Here is a 19,261-nt window from a genome sequence, read left to right as displayed (position 1 = left end):
TGAGGATAGATTCATTCACGTGTAACATTCGCTGAGAGGCAATCAGCTGATCATCAAATCCATTTTACACACAAGTCACAAGTTTAAGAAAAACAGGTTTTGACATTCAGGCTGAATTAGATCTGGTTTTCATTGTATTTCATTTATATTCCTGGGAATGATTTTAAAAGATGAGAAATGAATGAAACCCAAAAGAAACGTGTTACAATCTTTGATCCATTTTCTCAAACAAGAAACAAGACTTGAACGTTTTCTAATGTCGAACAATGAAGCCTCAACAGACGGTCTGTGTGACGCTGCTGTAGTCAGTGGTCTTTCATTAAGACTGGACCTCTATGACTATATATGTAACGTGAACAGTGTCAGCTGATGGAGCCGCAGCCCTCGAGCCTTTTGGCCTGATTTAGCTCTTAGCTGTGGTTTTTCTGTTTGGTTCATTCTCAGTATTTCTAGCAGCAGCAGCAGCAGGTTTCCATCAGTAGAGTAGAATATGCTTTATTGTCATTGCAGAACACAGGCTGTACAGTGCAACAAGATTTTGTTTACAGCTCTGCAAGATATTAACAGAAAAATAAACAGGAGTGGAAGGAAAAACTATTTAAATCTGAGTCGAAATGGAACGGAACTGAACTGACTGTTATATAAATATGAATAACAATATAAATATGAATAACAATATAAATATGAATGTGCAATAGAAGACTAGGGTTAGGGTTAGGTCTATGGAATATACAGTTATACGTACGCTACTGTGATAACTGTCATCCAGTTATTTGCTCAGCAAACAATGTCCAGTCAACCTCCTCAGAGTCAACACCCATAAACAATGTCTGTCTGTCTGTCTGTCAGATGTGTTATAATAAATAATCTGTGCCATAAATGTTTTAACATCCAGACTGTCCATGGAGGACGTGAACACGACTGGAAGAGTAAAGTCAATAAAGTCCAAACGTAAACAGGAACTACAGAGATTATATATTTACATGTTGAAATAACAATAAAATAAATATAAGCTGCTTGGGGACAAGAAAAACTATTTTAAAAGCTGTGTGGCGGAGGAGAGTCTGTGGGCTGATTACTAGACTAACTACAGTTCCCATGAGGCTTTGCTCTCGCTACACTGGTCAAAGGTAAAACAGCCAGGTGTTGCTGATCTGTTCAGAAGCCCAGGAACCACAGGCAGGAACCAGGAACTAGCCAGCTAGCAGACGCGGGGGCGTGGCCAGGGGCGGGGCTTCTCGCCCGTATTTTAGGACCGCGCGGAGCCCGCTGCGCTCTGTGACGTCAGAGCGGCTCACCGCTATCAGCAGGTCAAGAAAGATGGCGGCGGAGGAGAGCAGGGTGAAGCAGCGGAATCACAAGAACAGCATCTTCAGGGAAGGTAAGGACAGAGGACAGAGGACAGAGGACAGAGGACACAGGGCTGGGGGGATGGGACCGGCTGGACCTAACAGCGGGGTGTGTTTAAGGTCCTGTTGTTCCCGCCGCGCTGTGGTTTATTGTGTTGCTGTTATTTTTATAGACAATAAAACGCTGTGATGTGACACCGCAGCTCCGTCGAGTTATCGCATCCCCCGGTTGGTTCGCATCCTCCCGCGACTCCGAGCGTCCCGCTGGCTCCGGCCGGTAACACACCACTGTAAACACGGCCCTGTGTGAGAGGGGTCCGTGGACGGGTCTGGGTATTACCCCCGCGGGCTGTTGTCACGAAGCAGCGGCGGGCAGAGCGTCTGTTGAGCCGCCACACTGCCCTCACCTGCCGCTCAGGGTTTGTTGTTAGCCGAGCTGCTAACGAAGCTAATAGCATCTCTGAGCTAACACTGTGTTGTAGCATCGGTTAAAGCTGTTAAATGACTGGTCTGTGTACCAGCAGGCTCCTTTAAATGCTGCACACATCCATCTAGACTAATACAGATATATATAAATATATAAATATATAAATAAATATGTAACGGGATGATTTACAGTAACAGCTTTTAACGTTTAAATGTTTATTGTCATATGCTCTGTAAGGAAACATGTTAGCTTGTATAATAGAATCCTTCTTTACTCGCCACAATGAATGCTGAACAATATAAAGTATAAAATATATTAATAATGATTCAAAATTAATTCAATTTTAAAAAGCAGCATTTGAAAAAACACAGTAGAAATAAATCCTGCATCAGCCATGAGTGTGCATTTATACCTGTCAAACCTTTAAACACTAATAATAATAATTATTATAATAATAATTATTATTATTCACCAGATGTGTCCTCTGTTCTCTGAGACGGTTCTCCAGGTAAAGGTTCCTCTGTTAGAACTTAATCCTGATTCATCTTCTGCATCATTGTCACATTTTATTTGAGCTAAAGTGAGTTGATAGCTTTAAAGGCTCCTTAGTCTCTGTGGCTGTGTTTTAAATCAAAGCTTTGATGGTAGAGAAGTAAAAAGAAAAAGGTCGTCTGCTGTGGTTCCTGGTCCACTGGTTATATGTAGTGGTTCATACTGAGCTGCTCTGTGAAGTAGAAAAACTGTTTCTAAGGAATCTGGTAGAGCTGTGGACGTTATCTGATTAAATATGAACCTTTTAGTGGCTGTAGTATTTCCTCATACACGAGTATACCAGGCTGGTACTGCGTCAGGTACTGCGTCAGGTACTGCGTCAGGTACTGCGTCAGGTACTGCGTCAGGTACTGCGTCAGGTACTGTGTCAGGGAGGTGAAGCTTATTAACGTTTAACTTATTATTCTAGAGCTGCAATTAAACCATTTCTTTCTATTAATATATCAACGTTTAATTAAACATGATTTATGACATATTTTCCTTTGTTCAACAAAGGTTCTTATTTACTGAGTGTTGACCTAAGTCAGAAACGTGTTCATTATATTTTAGGGATGTCCTGGTCAAGTTGTTTTACCCTTTGATCGGTTCTGATCCCGTTCAGGACGTCCCTCATGTGTTCTGTCCTTAACTCAGAGACGTTGTTGAGAATGTTTTAACTTCAGTGGTTTGTTCTGACTCTAGTTGAGACATGCAGCTGTATCATCCACCCGTCGTCTGTGGTATGTGAGGGAAAGCAGCGCTGCTATGAAACCATCCGCTCTCCACCAACCAGGGACCAGAGCTCAAATACTGAGGCTGGTGTTGGGTCTATAATTTAGGATCAACACAAACATTACGACACTCTGGTGTCTGTTTACACACTTGATTCAGATGCAGCTGTATATTTATCTCTCACAGTATGACTTAGTTTTGTTCAGACACAGACTGGTCAGGGTCGGGTCATTCACTGTGAACATAGCTGATGATGATGAAACCTCCCGTCTTATCAGTTCTTTGTCAGTTGTTGTTTGACGTCTGCCCCAGAACTGACGGGAGGTAATGAAGTTCCTCCGGGGTGAATAGTTAACCTGAGCGTCTGGCTGCTGTTTTTATTGTTGCAGCTGCTGAAGCTCCGCCTACACATTATAGAGCAGACTATAAAAGCTGAGACACCAGTAGTCATGTGACTTGTATGTAATAGTACTGGTAAACTGATCGTCTTCTCCTTCTGACTGCTCTGCTGCTTCACTGGTGCTCAGAGACCTGCTGGTTCCTTCCTGAGTCACTACAACCGTACATGTCCAGTTTAAGGCTTGAACTGTGACTACTAGGGACGTCCCGATCAGTGTCGGTGCCGGTCCAGACTACTAGGGACGTCCCGATCAGTGTCGGTGCCGGTCCAGACTGCTAGGGACGTCCCGATCAGTGTCGGTGCCGGTCCAGACTACTAGGGACGTCCCGATCAGTGTCGGTGCCGGTCCAGACTGCTAGGGACGTCCCGATCAGTGTCGGTGCCGGTCCAGACTGCTAGGGACGTCCCGATCAGTATCCGTGCCGGTCCAGACTGCTAGGGACGTCCCGATCAGTATCCGTGCCGGTCCAGACTGCTAGGGACGTCCCGATCAGTGTCGGTGCCGGTCCAGACTGCTAGGGACGTCCCGATCAGTATCCGTGCCGGTCCAGACTGCTAGGGACGTCCCGATCAGTATCGGTGCCGGTCCAGACTTTGGCTTCAAGGCTGATCTTTATTGGTTATTAATTTCAGATCTGTGATAAACCAAATCACGTCCCTGCTAGCGTCAGAACGTCTTCTTCTTTTTCGTTGGCTAGAGTCACAGCTGCCAAAAACAAAATACACTCCAACAAAGAAATGTTTCCTGTTAAGTTATGAGCTACATTAGCTCTGGCTGCGCTAATCACTGGACTGAATCCAGTCACACAGTGAACATGTGATCCAGGAGAATAAGTAAGATAATAAAAGCCTTTATGAGGCTCCAGGGGATGAAAGTCTGTTAATGTAAGATCAGCTGGGAGGTACAGGGTGAGGGTTGATCATGGCCTCCCTAGTGAACAGTGTTGGCTGCTGCCACCAGACGAGGAGAAGCTGTCTACTGGACTAACTATGATTAAATGTTTACGTCCTACATGTGGCGGCTCCCTGACGTCGATCAGACGTGTCCTCAGGCCAGAGGTCTGCTCACTAATCCTGTCTGTTGTGATGCAGTCAGACCAGATTGTAATCTGCCCACAATCCTGTTCAACTCTAAAACATTTGAACAAGTTGATGTGATCTGCCTACAGGTGTAATGATCTACTGTCGTCTAACCTGCTTGGGCAGCAGGAACACGTTATAGTACCAGTACTGTAGTATTAGAGACCTAACATCAATACCAAGGCATCACTGTACTAGGCAGGAGAACAAATATCAAATGATCCACTAATGTTCATGATAAACATTCAGAGGAATATTCAGCTTGAAGCACAGAACCAGTCAAACAGGTTCAGGTCTAGTTTTTATTAAATGCACAATAAATATCCACTAATTATGTTTAACTCTTTCACAACTGACAGACTTTTGTTAGTCCCACTCTTTTAAATCCTCGTTCTTCCTACCTGGTCAGGTGATGAGTCCTGTCTGTGATTGACTTGGTTTAGTCCGTTATGTTATTTAATGTTCTTGTTGGTTGACTAATGGTTTGAGGTTTGAACTGTAACTGCAGGAGAAACCTTTTAGCTGGAGGCTGTTCATGTGCTGCACAGAGAACACTGGGGAACACTGGGGAACACTGGGGAACACTGGGGAACACTGGGGAACACTGGGGAACACTGGGACATTGAATTAACCGGATCACTGGTTAAAGCACAGATCATGATCCCGAAGGCATTCAAAGGTTTTGTTGAGTTCTTGTTGGTGAACAGCAGACGAGGTCCCGACAGAGACTCCCAGCTCCCAAGTCACTTTAACTGTCCAAACACTGGCATGTCCCGTTCGTTGTTTTAAGGTCAGAAGGCTGACAGATCCTCTCTGTGGAGGTACAGGTCTGTCCTACAGAGGGGACCAGTCTACTGGGTCTCTGTTATTAATGTGTTACTGGCAACAGAACTTAAACAGTCCATTTACATCAGCTGATCTGAGATCAAGCTTTTCATAGTCGGGATTCAGTCCAATAAATCTTTCAGTCAAAGTTAATGTAGTGTGGAGAGGGTAGCTGGTACCTTGTCTTCTCCTAGAGTTGGTCTCCTGTAGCGTCCTAAAGTCTGTCCTTGTCTTCCTTGTCTTCTCCTAGAGTTGGTCTCCTGTAGCGTCCTAAAGTCTGTCCTTGTCTTCCTTGTCTTCTCCTAGAGTTGGTCTCCTGTAGCTTCCTAAAGTCTGTCCTTGTCTTCCTTGTCTTCTCCTAGAGTTGGTCTCCTGTAGCTTCCTAAAGTCTGTCCTTGTCTTCCTTGTCTTCTCCTAGAGTTGGTCTCCTGTAGCTTCCTAAAGTCTGTCCTTGTCTTCCTTGTCTTCTCCTAGAGTTGGTCTCCTGTAGCTTCCTAAAGTCTGTCCTTGTCTTCCTTGTCTTCTCCTAGAGTTGGTCTCCTGTAGCTTCCTAAAGTCTGTCCTTGTCTTCCTTGTCTTCTCCTAGAGTTGGTCTCCTGTAGCGTCCTTTTTTTTTTTTTTTTTTTTTTTTTTTTTTTTTTTTTTTTTTTTATTTAAATGACACACAGGTATACAGTGACAACAATTAACATACACATAGACAAGACAAAGTTCACCTGTTCACAGAACTACTTATGCTTAACAAGCTGTATTGAGCAGCAACATGTACACAATTATTACAAGCAGACATAGTAGTTTCAACATTCATCAGCTGAGGAATCAGCGTTGCAAATATTGCAAAAAGGGGGACCATGAGCCTTCGTAAGCTGTCATATTGTTTTTCAAAGATGCAGTAAGCTTTTCTAGATTTGAGTGATTGGTTAAAAGATTGAGCCATTGATTTATAGAAATTTTAGCTCTGTTTTTCCAGTTTAATAAAATTGTTTTTTTTGCAATGGTAAAAGCAATCAAAATAAAAGGCTTAACTGTCTTATTGACATCTAAATTAGACAAATCGCCGAGGAGTACAATAATGGGACATAAGGGGATGTCAAAGTTCAGTATTTCAGATAAAATTTTTATCACTTCTGTCCAAAAGGAGTTGATACATATACAGTCCCAGAGAGCATGAAAATAATCATCAATAGAATCTGGACAGTGTGGACATTTACTATCTGGACTAAAGCCCATCTGATAGAGTTGCTTTGTAGTTATATGAGCTCTATGTAGGACTTTATATTGGATCAACTGAACTTTAGAATTACACGACATAGAGAATGTGTTGTTACATATTTTTTGCCAGTTCAAGTCTCTGGGCAGATTCTTTATGTCCTTGGACCATTTGTGTATGGGGATTGACAGGGCTTCTTCGTTAGATATTAACAATTTGTAAATTTGTGAAAGTTTTTTCTTTGGCTTTAGGTTGCGCAGTTTGTCATATAAAGGGGAATTGAGATTGTTGAAACTCTTAATGTTTAAATATTTCTTAAACACTTCCCGTAACTGTATATATCCAAAGAAGCACTGGTTCGGGATGTTAAATTTCTCTTGGATCTGCTTAAAGGACATAAAGAATCCATTATTAAATAAATGCCCCAATTCTGTTACCCCTTCCCTCTTCCATATTGGCATTAGAAGGGGTTTATTATTCACAAGAAACATGTGGTTGTTCCACAGTGGAGTGTGTGTGGAAACTGAGAAATTAGACTTAAGGATTTCATTTGTCTTCCACCATGCTCGTAATGATGTGTTGATTGTGCAACTACCATAACCTATAGATTTTTTAATGGTTTTATCCATAAATAAAAGGTTCTGCAATCTCAACCCTTGAGTTAATGTATTTTCAATATCTATCCAAGGAGGATTGTCAATCTTAATCCAATGGCATACCTGTAAGATCTGATGTGATAAAAAATAATAATGAAAGTTTGGGGCTCCAAGTCCTCCACTGTGTTTTGGCCTCTGAAGTGAGCTTAAACTGATTCGTGCTTTACCCCCTTTCCAGTAAAATCTGGTAATGGCGCTATTAAGGGAGGAGAACCATTTAGGGGGAGGGGTAACAGGGATCATGGAAAAAAGATAATTTACTCTCGGAAGGATATTCATTTTGATGATGGAAACTCGTCCGAGTAGGGATAATGGCAACTTAATCCACCTTTCAAGGCTATCTTTAATATCCTGCAGAAGGGGATTATAGTTGATCTTAAATAGATCATTTAGGTTAGTAGGTACTTGAATACCGAGGTACTTGATTATTTTGGAAGGTTCTTTAAAAGGGAGATTCCACTCCTCAGCCTTCCAAACCCAGTCTGCTGTGTCTGATATCGACAATATTTCGGATTTTGACCAATTAATAGAATATCCTGACACATTGCCATAGTCTTTTATCAACTTGTGAATCAGTGGGAGTGATGATGAGGGGTTAGTAATATATAATAAGATATCATCTGCATAAAGACTTATTTTGTGGTGATAAGACTCAGATCTTATTCCTGATATCCCTCCACATTGTCTAATGGCAGCTGCTAGGGGTTCCATAAATAAAGCAAATAAAATTGGGGATAGGGGGCATCCTTGTCGGGTACCCCTTTGTAACTGAAATGGTTGGGAGATTACTCCATTGGTTATTACTGAGGCCTGTGGTGAGTTATAGAGAATTTCTATCCAATTGATAAAATAATAGGGGAAACCAAATTTTTGTAATGTTGCAAAAAGGAAGGTCCATTCTACTCTGTCGAACGCTTTTTCAGCGTCGAGGGTGGCTATGATAAATGGCAAATTAGATTTGGTGAGGCTACTCCTATAAACACTAATTAGATTAAACAATCTTCGGGTGTTATCTGAAGATCGCTGTAGCGTCCTAAAGTCTGTCCTTGTCTTCCTTGTCTTCTCCTAGAGTGGACTGGATTCAGTCCAATAAATCTTTCAGTCAAAGTTAATGTAGTGTGGAGAGGGTAGCTGGTACCTTGTGTTCTCTACTCCAGAAATGTTCTGGTCATCCAACGCTGCCATAAACTCCCTAACCCTCTCTGGAAGATGTTTCTCCTTGACGCTGTCTCCAGGAAACTTTTCTCTTCTTTTAAACGTTCAGTGTTTGTTGTTGTTGTTTGGGTGCAGCCTTTGACTGAGTGGACTCCATGGATTCTGTTTAGATGATCAACTACTACCACCTCACCACACATCCACATTACACTAGTTACTGACTAACAGAGGATGACCTTCATGGTAGAACCAGGGTTCTGGTTCTACGTTTTATCAGCTATGATGCTAGCCAACACCAGGCTTTGTGATTCTTTGCCCGTCCTTCATTGCAGCTGTGTTTGTGGGTTTGACTCCAGTTTTGTCTCCAGCCAGTTAAATACATGCTCCGTGGGGTTGATAGCCATAGTCATGGCCATGCCAACACATTCCTTCTACTGTGAGCAGCTGTTCTCCATCCTCTTTACATCCCGTGGTTCTGGTACAGGTTGATCCTAGGCCGACCCTGTGGGAGATGAACACACAATGCATCCTGGTCCATAGTAAGAGCCGCCTACTCAGCAGGACGTATTAGCGTTTGTCCTTGTAGCTTAATTCAGCTGAATAATAATGTCTAAGTAAGAATTAACAGAGGAAGTTATTCAGGATGACTACACGGACTGTTCATCATAAAAACACACCAACATGTGGTTAACGTATAGACAGGGTCTTAGTGTGTGTTTTCAGTGACATGTCCCAGCTTGGTCCAGGACGTGTCATCAGCCCAAGTCTTCACGTGGTGACAAACAACAACCAGTCCTGTCTGTGGTTCCGATACAGCGGTGGTCCATCCATTAGCCTCAGCAGCTGCTTCCTAAATAAAACTGAAGCGTGAAACTGATCAGATCCTGAGTCATTTAAAGTGTCAGCGGTTACTCAGTAGTTTAATCTGTCCACAGCTTCAGTACATCATGTATGTTCTGCCTCCTCTGAGGTTCCCGTGGTACGAGACTTGATCTACAGCCCAGGGATGTCCTGCTTCACTCCTCCACACGACGCTGGCTCATACAAACTGGTTCCACATTAAAGGCATCAACTACCTGCTTTACTGATGAAGAGATGATCAACGTGTTTCAGCACACACCTTTAATGACTCTGTCTGGATGTAACTGTACGTCTGAGCCTCGTTGATGCGCTGAATGTGAATCAGTTTGTGTTGCTGTCTGCAGAGAGCTCACATGGCCCGACCACACTGATCACTGACCTGAATGAAGACGTTGTGTTTCCTCCCATGAGGCCTCAGGCTTCCTGCTTGGTTGGCTCAATGGGTTGGCTGTGGAGTCACATGGCAGCGGCCTCTGAGTGAACACTGGCTCGTTACCTCCAGGTCAAAGGTTAAATCCCTGAACCGGACCCACGCTCTCATTCTCAAACAGTAACTCGTATTACTGCGTCTGACTAGGGACCGTTAGGAGGAACAGATAGATGAAGTCCTGCTAACATGTAGAATAGATCAATATTTAATATTAAATAACTTCACTATAATTTAATTATTAACACAAGATTCATGTGTTGGCTTTTTAAAAATGTGCTTGTGTTTAATATCTCTAACTGAACCACATGATAAACCATAAATAATAAAGTGATGGATTCTCTAACGTTCAACACCTTTAAAGCTTTGAACTAGATCAGATTGTTGATGGTGTTGGTCACAGAGGCCTTTGTTGGTTCCTTCTGCTAATTCAATCGTTTTAACATAAAGACTCGTTTTAACCAACACGTGTTAATGAGCTTATTATGAGACCTAGAAACAAACGGGTCAGTTTGTCTTTGTCATGGCCAAAGTTTAGTTGAACTTCTTTCATGTAGCTCTGATCTGGATCCTGTTCACTGATGTTTTCTTTTTAAACCAGTAGTTCTCCTCTGCATCCGTTACTACTTCTGTTTCTCGTTGGGAAGATTCAGCCCATTTTAAAGAATCATTTCATCAAACATAGTCATGTCAGTTTATAGATCCATTTAATAAGTAGCTCGACCATCTGTTAGCCGTTGGATGAAAGCACCCGTTGGTCCTCCTGACACATCAGTGTAGCTGCTGCCGTACAAGGAGAGCTGACAGACACAAGTCCACACTGACCGATGGCTCGGTCTATTTACTGTAAACCTCCAGCCAGCCAGGACTGCCATCCCATAATAGCAACGGGTCCCCTTATCTTTCCTCTCGGCTGAACTCCTGTGAAGCTCCAGTAACTGGACGAGGTCAGACGACACGGTGTCATCTCTAGAGAGGATTGAATGTTTTAATGTGCATGTCGTCATGTGTTGATCAGTCTAGTTATAACACAGTGGTGATAGACGTCTTTATATAGAGACTGAATGGTTGTAATGAGAGTTTACTTCTATGATCTAGAGAGCCTTCATCATTCACTGCTGGGTCTTGTACGTCTCACTGCCATGGAGCCGAGTGCAGCAGTTTGTTGACTGGACTCCATCATGTTCTGCTGCAGAGACAGAGTTTGGTTTATGGCAAATAACGATGATAATAATGAACTATAGAAGATTTGACGTCGCTGAAGCCTGATCCAGTCTGGATCCGCCCTGACACCGACCAGGACCTCCCTGACTGATACATGTACATCAGCATCAGAGAAGGTCTGGTATCAAAACACTGATTTAACCTCATTTCTTTTCCGTCAGGTGGCCACAGGATTAAATCTGACACCTCTCAAATGAGTCGTAAAGAGGAGGAGGACAACCTGCTGGAGGAGGAAGAGGAGGAGGAGGTGGGTGTGGCCCGCCCGGTGCAAATCGTGGTGGCGGATGAAGAGGAGCACTCGTTTTCTCTGCAGGAGGCGGCGCTGGAGCGGCTGCTGCTGCAGGAAGACGTGCAGGACCTCCACGTGGTCGTCGTCTCCGTCGCCGGAGCGTTCCGCAAGGGCAAGTCCTTCCTGCTGGACTTCATGCTGCGCTACATGTACAAGCAGGTGTGTTCTCACCTGAAGGCTCCTGTAGATGTAACCTGACAGAGCATGGTGCTATGGAGTCAGTCATCACTGTTGGTTCGGCCCTCGTGCTGTACTTTGTTTCTGTTGCGATGCTCTTTTGTCCTTGTTTTTCTTTGTCTCTGTCCATCAGGTGACCGTCAGCTGATGAGCTCAGGTGTAGGTGATTGTTACCTGTGCGTGAGTGCGTGTGTGTGCGTGTGTGTTCTCTGAATCGACCTGTGTGTGTGTTAATCTACAGCGAGCACAGAGGAACGTTCTGGAGGGTTTCATGGTGCTGTAAAGAGGATTTTAAGCCAACACAATGCCAGCTCTGTGGCTGGGCCTCTGCTGCTTATTCCACATAAAGGCATCTTTATACATAGCGTAAGCCCCAGGTCAGGTCATGCTGGGGTTCCTGTCCACACAGCTCCTACTCTGGTCTGAACAGGTTTAGAGAATTACATCTTTTAGTTTTCATGGACCACGCTGAAGCTCTGTCATCACGTTTATCAGTCAGGATTGATTTATGGACATACTGGATCCATCTGAAACTTCCTACCTGTGCTGTTCTCCTGTCAGTACTGGGGTTCAGTTCCTTTAACTCATTGTAAAGTCGTAGCAGAGAGAATCCATGGAGCTGACCTGAGGCCTGTAGAACCTCCCGGTCCTGTAGAACCTCCCAGGCCTGTAGAACCTCCCGGTCCTGTAGAACCTCCCGGTCCTTTCATTCTGGCTTTGACTCTAGACGATATTGAACAGAGACGGTGTAGATGGTGAAGTAATCTTTCCTCTTGTTATTTTCAGTCGTCCCGTTCGTGGATCGGTGGCGAGGAAGAACCTCTGACCGGCTTCACCTGGCGGGGCGGCTGTGAGAGGGAGACCACGGGCATCCTGGCCTGGAGCGAGGTGTTTGTGGTGGAGAAACCAGATGGCAGCCAGGTCAGCTCATAGGACAGTGAGGCTGCGCTCACGTCGTCCCCCAGACGTAATAATCTAACGGCATCAGGAGCTCCTGGACTGAAAGGATTGTGTTTGTTATTGCAGGTTGCAGTTCTACTCATCGACACACAGGGGGCGTTTGACAGCCAGTCGACCATCAAAGACTGCGCCACACTGTTTGCCCTCAGCACCATGACCAGCTCTGTCCAGGTCTGATGTGTGCTCAGGTCCCCAGGAATAACTGACGGCTTTTATTAATCAGCCTGTAACATGAAGAGCTCATTCAGTCAGAGCTGCTTCAATGTATTCACATCTTCTCTACATAAAAATGATTCAACACAGTCATGAAGGAAGAAGAAGAAGAGAACCCAAAGAAACACAAACTTTATACTTATGTGTTTGTTTATCTCCATCTGTAAAATGAGCCAATATTACATATCAGAGAGGAGCTCCTCTAGGATCCAATCAGAGTCCATGTGTTCAGAAGTGTTTCCATCAACGTAATGAGACTCGGGTGTGGTTCAGTTCCTGGTTCAGTTCCTGGTTCAGTTCCTGGTTCAGTTCCAGGTTTAGTTCCTGGTTCAGTTCCTGCTTCAGTTCCTGCTTCAGTTCCTGCTTCAGTTCCTGGTTTAGTTCCTGGTTCAGTTCCTGGTTCAGTTCCAGTCAATCAGGGATTTGTCTCAGTCTGATCTTCACATGTTTGTGGGAGGACGACAGATCAGCAGATACTGGAAACGAGGCTTCACTGACTTTAACACAGATGATTAATATTCATGCATAACAAAGAGTTAAATGTTTCCTGTGTTTGGTTGGGTTCTCTACTTTCAGGACTCGTGTGAATGTCCACTGAACGTCTCTTTATGTAGATGAAGTAAAACGTAGATGTTTGTTGAGGTGAACGATGAAGCTCCTGTGATAAACACTCACAGGTCTTGGTTTGTGTTTCAGGTGTACAATCTGTCTCAGAACGTCCAGGAGGACGACCTCCAGCACCTCCAGGTCAGTCCTCAGTCAGACCTACCTGGTCTCACTGTCCCTCTTGGCCCAGTAGCTTCAGGTTTACATTTGAACCCAACATATTTACAGCAGCTTCAGAGCTGAGGATTAACTCCTGGACTGAACCCAGCAGGAAGCAGCTCAGACTGATATCAGACAGATCTCTTCCATCTTTGGTCCTAACTGCACATCAGCTGATTAGGTTTTATATGGTCCGGTCTGAATGAGGCGTTTAATGCCCACACAGTGCCGCTGGACTTCTCTGTGATTCTTGATGTAGATGACATGTAACAGTGAACATCAGCTTGTTTCTCTAAGCAGCGTTAACTGAATGTTTGTGTTCTCCCTCTCTGCAGCTCTTCACTGAGTATGGACGACTCGCCCTGGAGGAGGTCTATGAGAAGCCCTTCCAGGTTCATGTTTATTCTTTTATTCTCTTTGATTTTCATAGAAAACGTTTGACTTGTGAGGTGAGAGTCGGTCGTAGGAGGATAAACGAGGCTTCTAACTGAACTATCTCAATAAACCTCGTCTTTGCCTGTTCTGTCACCGTTCACACATTAAGCTAACAACCTTCAGCTGGTTAGAACCCACGCCCTCCATGCTGTGATGCTGACCTCCTTTAGGTCTGTATGTGCAGAAACAATCTGCTAGTGATGCACTGGAAACCAGCGCTGACATGCTAGTGATTAGCATTGTGGTTAGCATCTGCTCCAGAGTTTCTTTCTTTTCTGACACAACAACCAGACTAACGTCACTGTAATGATCCAGATATTCAGCGGCTCAGCTCCAGTCAGACCAGGTTCAGTTTTATGAGCAACCACATCATCTGCTGCCCCCTACTGGGCTAAAGTATTAACCGCTCTGCTTGATGAGTTTCCTCACTGTTGACTTTAAATGTGTCCTTCTTTTTAGACGCTGATGTTCCTGATCCGAGACTGGAGTTACCCCTACGAACATCCTTATGGTCTGGAGGGAGGACTGAGCTTCTTGGAGAAACGACTGCAGGTGAGTTTCATCTCTCTCTGATTAAACGTCACACCTCAGAGCAGAGATCATGAGCTGTGCAGCAGCTTGGACTGCTAGCATAGCTCTGAGTCAAAGCTGCATGGAGTTGACCTGTTTTATTTGTTCTGTGTTCAGGTGAAGCAGAACCAACACGAGGAGCTGCAGAACGTCAGGAAACACATCCACTCCTGCTTCTCCAACATCGGCTGCTTCCTGCTGCCCCACCCCGGCCTCAAGGTGGCCACCAACCCTCACTTTGATGGTCGGCTCAGAGGTGAGACGTGAACACAGGACCTGCAGGTGGTCAGCCGGTCAACAAGAACGGATCCACTGAAGCAACGAGCTTTAAGCTGATGGTCTCCATCTACGTCTGCAGACCTGCTTCATTCATTTAGAGGAGCTGTGTGTCTGTGTTTGTCTCAGATATCGACGATGACTTTAAGAAGGAGCTGGTGAACCTGGTCCCTGTGCTGCTGGCTCCAGAAAACCTGGTGGAGAAAGAGATCGGAGGAGTTAAAATCACCTGCAGAGACCTGCTGCACTACTTCAAAGTGAGAGGAGTTAAAAACGTTGACGTCTGAGGAAAATGATGTGAAATGATTCTAGACTGAACACGTTGTGTTTACAGGCCTACATGAAGATCTACCAGGGGGAGGAGCTTCCTCACCCCAAGTCAATGCTGCAGGTGAGTTCAGCTCATAGAGGAGCTCCTCAGCTCATTAATGTGTTCATCATCACCTTCATCATCTTCTTCTTCTTCGCTGCTTCAGATTCTTCGTGTTAACCTGAGTTAATACATCATGTAGTCCTCCTGTCAGCAGCAGACCTCTACAGACTGCCTCACTGAATGTCTTGTCCTCCGTTACCTAGGCAACAGCTGAAGCTAATAACCTTGCGGCTGTAGCTGGAGCCAAAGACGTGTACAACAAGAGCATGGAGCAGGTAAGACGCGGCGGTGACGGTCTGGATGACCTGGTCTGACGTCAGAGGACAGGACGGTTTATTAATCTGAACCCGTGTCCTGGTCTCAGGTCTGCGGCGGAGACAAACCCTACATCTCCCCCGCCGAGCTGGAGCGCCGCCACCTGGAGCTCCGTCAGGCGTCCGTGCGACACTTCCGCTCCGTCAAGAAGATGGGCGGCGAGGATTTCTGCCGGCGCTACCAGGAGCAGCTGGAGGTGGAGCTGGACGAGGCCTACGCCAACTTCAGCAAGCACAACGACGGCAAGAACATCTTCTACGCCGCGCGGACGCCCGCCACGCTCTTCGTCGTCATGTTCGTCATGTACGTGGCGTCGCTGGTCACCGGCTTCGTGGGCATCAGCTCGGTGGCCACGCTGTGTAACCTGGTGATGGGCGTGGCTCTGACGGCGCTCTGCATCTGGGCCTACGTCAAATACTCTGGAGAGTTTCGTGAAGTGGGAGGAGCCATCGATAAGGTGGCTGAAACCCTGTGGGAACAGGTGAGAGGGAAATCATTAGCATTATTATTATTATTATTATTAGAGAATCAGTTCAAACAGCATCTTTATTTAATTAATTTATTCTTACTAGTGCAGTGCCCGTGGGAAGTATGTATTCCTATAGTGGGAGCCTACAGGTGCTGTGTATGAGGAGTAGTGGAAATATTAGAGCGGAGAAAACCTATTTTACCGATATATTTTACATTTCTTATCCAAACAACGTCAAACTTAGCAGTGCACATCTTCGTGCCCGTAGCGAGACACCTGCCCAGTTTCAAATCAATCGGGCCAACGGTTCGCTAGATATGCGTGCCACAGACACACACACACACACACACACACACACACACACACACACACACAGACGCTTCTTGATTTATAGATAGATAAATGTACAACAGTCTGTTAATGATCTGTTAACAGCTGGAGCTTTGATTAAATCTGGCGTCTGATCCTCTGACGACAGATAATATGTTAAATTCACTTTAATGTCACATCGTTCATTTTAAAACTGCTACTACTGCTACTACTACTACTACTTCTGCTTCAACTACTACTACTTCTGCTTCAACTACTACTACTACTACTACTACTACAACTACTTCTGCTTCAACTACTTCTACTACTACTTCTTCTGCTACTACTGCTTCTACTACTTTACTACTATTTCTACTACTACTACTTCCTTTTCTACTTCTACTACTGCTACTACTACTACTTCTTCTGCTACTACTACTTCCTGTTCTACTTCTACTACTACTACTTCTTCTGCTACTACCATTACTACTACTACTACTACTACTACTTCTACTACTACTTCTTCTGCTACTGCTACTACTACTACTACTTCTGCTTCAACAACTACTACTACTACTTCTTCTGCTACTAGTACTGCTTCTACTACTTTACTACTATTTCTACTACTACTACTTCCTTTTCTACTTCTTCTACTACTACTACTACTGCTACTTCTTCTGCTACTACCACTACTACTACTACTACTTCTGCTTCAACTACTTCTACTACTACTACTACTACTACTACTACTACTACTACTTCTGCTTCAACAACTACTACTACTACTACTACTACTTCTTCTGCTACTACCACTACTACTACTAGTACTACTTCTTCTGCTACTACCACTACTACTAGTACTACTTCTTCTACTACTACTACTACTACTACTACTACTTCTTCTGCTTCAACTGCTACTGCTACTATTACTGCTACTACTTCTTCTGCTTCAACTACTACTACTGCTACTGCTACTACTACTACTACTGCTACTACTACTGCTACTACTTCTTCTGCTTCAACTACTGCTACTACTGCTACTACTGCTTCTACTGCTGCTACTACTACTACTACTACTACTGCTACTACTTCTTCTGCTTCAACTACTGCTACTGCTACTACTACTGCTACTGCTACTACTACTACTACTGCTACTACTTCTTCTGCTTCAACTACTGCTACTACTGCTACTACTACTACTACTACTAAACCCTGTGTATTGTGTCCCTCACTGCTTCCAGAGGACTCCACGAAAGGTGAGCACCTTAAAGTACTGGTGGAGTAGTACATGTGTTGGTTTACTAGAAGAGGACTTAGTATTATTAGTATTATGATGTGGTAACAGCTGACCCCAGGTCGTGACCCCAGGTCGTGACGACCCGTCTGGGTTCTGGTCTACATAAAGGAATGGATCAGAGTCATGTGTCAGTAACTGACCCACTGCTCCTCTTCCTCTTCCTCTTCCTCCAGATTTTATCCAAACTCTTCGAGGTGGCTCGGAGTCGAGTCCCGCTGGGGGGCCTGATCCCGGTGCCGCGTCCCAGACTGGCGTCCAACAACAACGTCAAGAAGAAGAACTAGCGGCCGCCGCTCTGGCGTCTCTGCGGTGGCGTCTCTGCTCTGGCGTCTCTGCTCTGGCGTCTCTGCTCTGGCGTCTCTGCTCTGGCGTCTCTGCGGTGGCGTCTGGAAGGACGGTTGTAGTTGCGGCTGTAGGCCGCAGGACTCGCTGTAGACCTGGATCTGGACGAAGCGCTTTGATGTATTTAATTCTTTGTAAGTGGGCGGGGTTACAGTATTTATTGGTGGGAGGGGCCATTATCCCGTCATCACAGGAGTAACCACTCCACCTTAGTGATTCCCGTTTATGTGAATGTATGGATGAAGAGCATGACCACAGCTGCTGCTCCTCCTCCTCCTCCTCCTCCTCCTCATCTTCGTCAGGTTTGTGTCGCTGGGCGGCCTCGTTCAACCAAAGTTTACAGCTTTACTCGTAGAGGCTCAGACTGAGCGGACTGGCAGGACCTCACCTCCTACTGACCCACAACCAGAACCAGAACCAGAACCAGACTAAAGCATCGTTTAAATCAGGGTCTGCAGACTCTAACAGTCCTCCTGTGTCCTCCTGTGTCCTCCTGTGTCCTCCTCATGGACATAGATTAGGTTTAGATGTTTTAAATATAAATCTGATGCTGTGTAGTCGTGACCATGTCTGAACACTGAGCTTCCAGGAGTCTGACTCCAGGAAGCAGCAGAATCTGAATCCAGTCTGGACCGACTCAGATGACCGGGTCTGTCTTCAGATCACATCATGGTTAATTTAAGGTCGTCGGTTTAGAACGGATCAGGACGTTCAGTGTTTCCTTTTAGTTTAGTGATTTTAGATTTAACTTTTAAAGGCTGAAGGAATAAAATGTTGATCAATGTTTAATCTTTACTGCCACCGTCTCCTCCAGCCCAGATCAGCTGAGACCAGTACATCATCTTAATTCTGTTTTAACTCCAGTGTTATTCCTCCTCCTCTTCCTCCTCCTCCTCCTCTTCCTCTTTAAAGCACCAGAAGCTGTTGAGTCAAACACTAAAGAGACGAGTCCTGTCTCCATGTCTCTGTCTGACTTGGACGAACGGTTCATTCCTCACGTTGTCCTGGAGGTCAAAGGTCACCCCATCATCATTCCATCCACAGCGTCACCACTCAGTGCTCTTTGCTGTTGTACAGTCGTGTAGTTCTCCTCTCACAGGGCATGTGTATGAACTCTATACATATATAAATAGAACTTTTCTAGACCTTTTTTGTAGCTGAGGTTCAGCGTCAGGGTGGCAGGCCGTGTTCAGCTCACTGGATGTAGGAATGCTTTTGTGATTTGTGGATATGTCTAATAAATTCCTTTTTTTATATCTATATTTGTAAATTTAATCTTCCATGAGCACCGTGACCCCCCCCCCCCCCCCCTCGCTGGCCAAGAATGTTTCTAATCTGGATCTTTTCTTTTTGTCTTTCTGTTGCATTTAAAGTTATTTTCGTTAATTTATTTTTCAATATAATATTAAACCAAACTCCTACAACACACGGCATCGTCCTGCTCTCTTCTTTCAGTCAGTCTGGACCCGTGGTCTACACAGGACCAGGTCTACAGAAGGCCATGAATGAGTTAAGGTAATAATCCACTGGATCAATGAACTACTACACTGATCAGACATAACATTATGACCACCTGACGTGTTCACAGTAGCTC

General features: G+C 44.7%; 1 protein-coding gene across 2 annotated transcripts; it reads left to right on the top strand.

Annotated features, from left to right (window-relative positions):
• The first annotated feature begins 1,222 nt into the window (after positions 1–1,222).
• Positions 1,223–19,077, top strand: LOC311504427 (atlastin-2). 2 transcript variants are annotated; one of them, XM_084567501.1, is made up of 13 exons: positions 1,223–1,381; positions 11,039–11,325; positions 12,130–12,264; positions 12,370–12,474; positions 13,213–13,263; positions 13,617–13,673; positions 14,176–14,268; positions 14,404–14,542; positions 14,692–14,819; positions 14,897–14,953; positions 15,139–15,210; positions 15,300–15,731; positions 17,499–19,077. In XM_084567501.1, the coding sequence occupies exons 1-13, from the start codon at positions 1,321–1,323 to the stop codon at positions 17,607–17,609; spliced, it is 1,728 nt and encodes a 575-aa protein (XP_084423627.1). In that variant the 5' UTR covers positions 1,223–1,320; the 3' UTR covers positions 17,610–19,077. The 2 variants fall into 2 exon arrangements, with proteins under 2 accessions (XP_084423627.1, XP_084423628.1); XM_084567502.1 differs by lacking the exon at positions 1,223–1,381 and adding an exon at positions 8,393–9,776.
• Positions 19,078–19,261: the final 184 nt, after the last annotated feature.

Source organism: Chelon labrosus (assembly GCF_963514085.1).
Source record: "Chelon labrosus genome assembly, chromosome: 2".
NCBI classification, from domain to species: Eukaryota; Metazoa; Chordata; class Actinopteri; order Mugiliformes; family Mugilidae; genus Chelon; species Chelon labrosus.
This window is presented reverse-complemented; position numbering and strand designations above follow the sequence as displayed.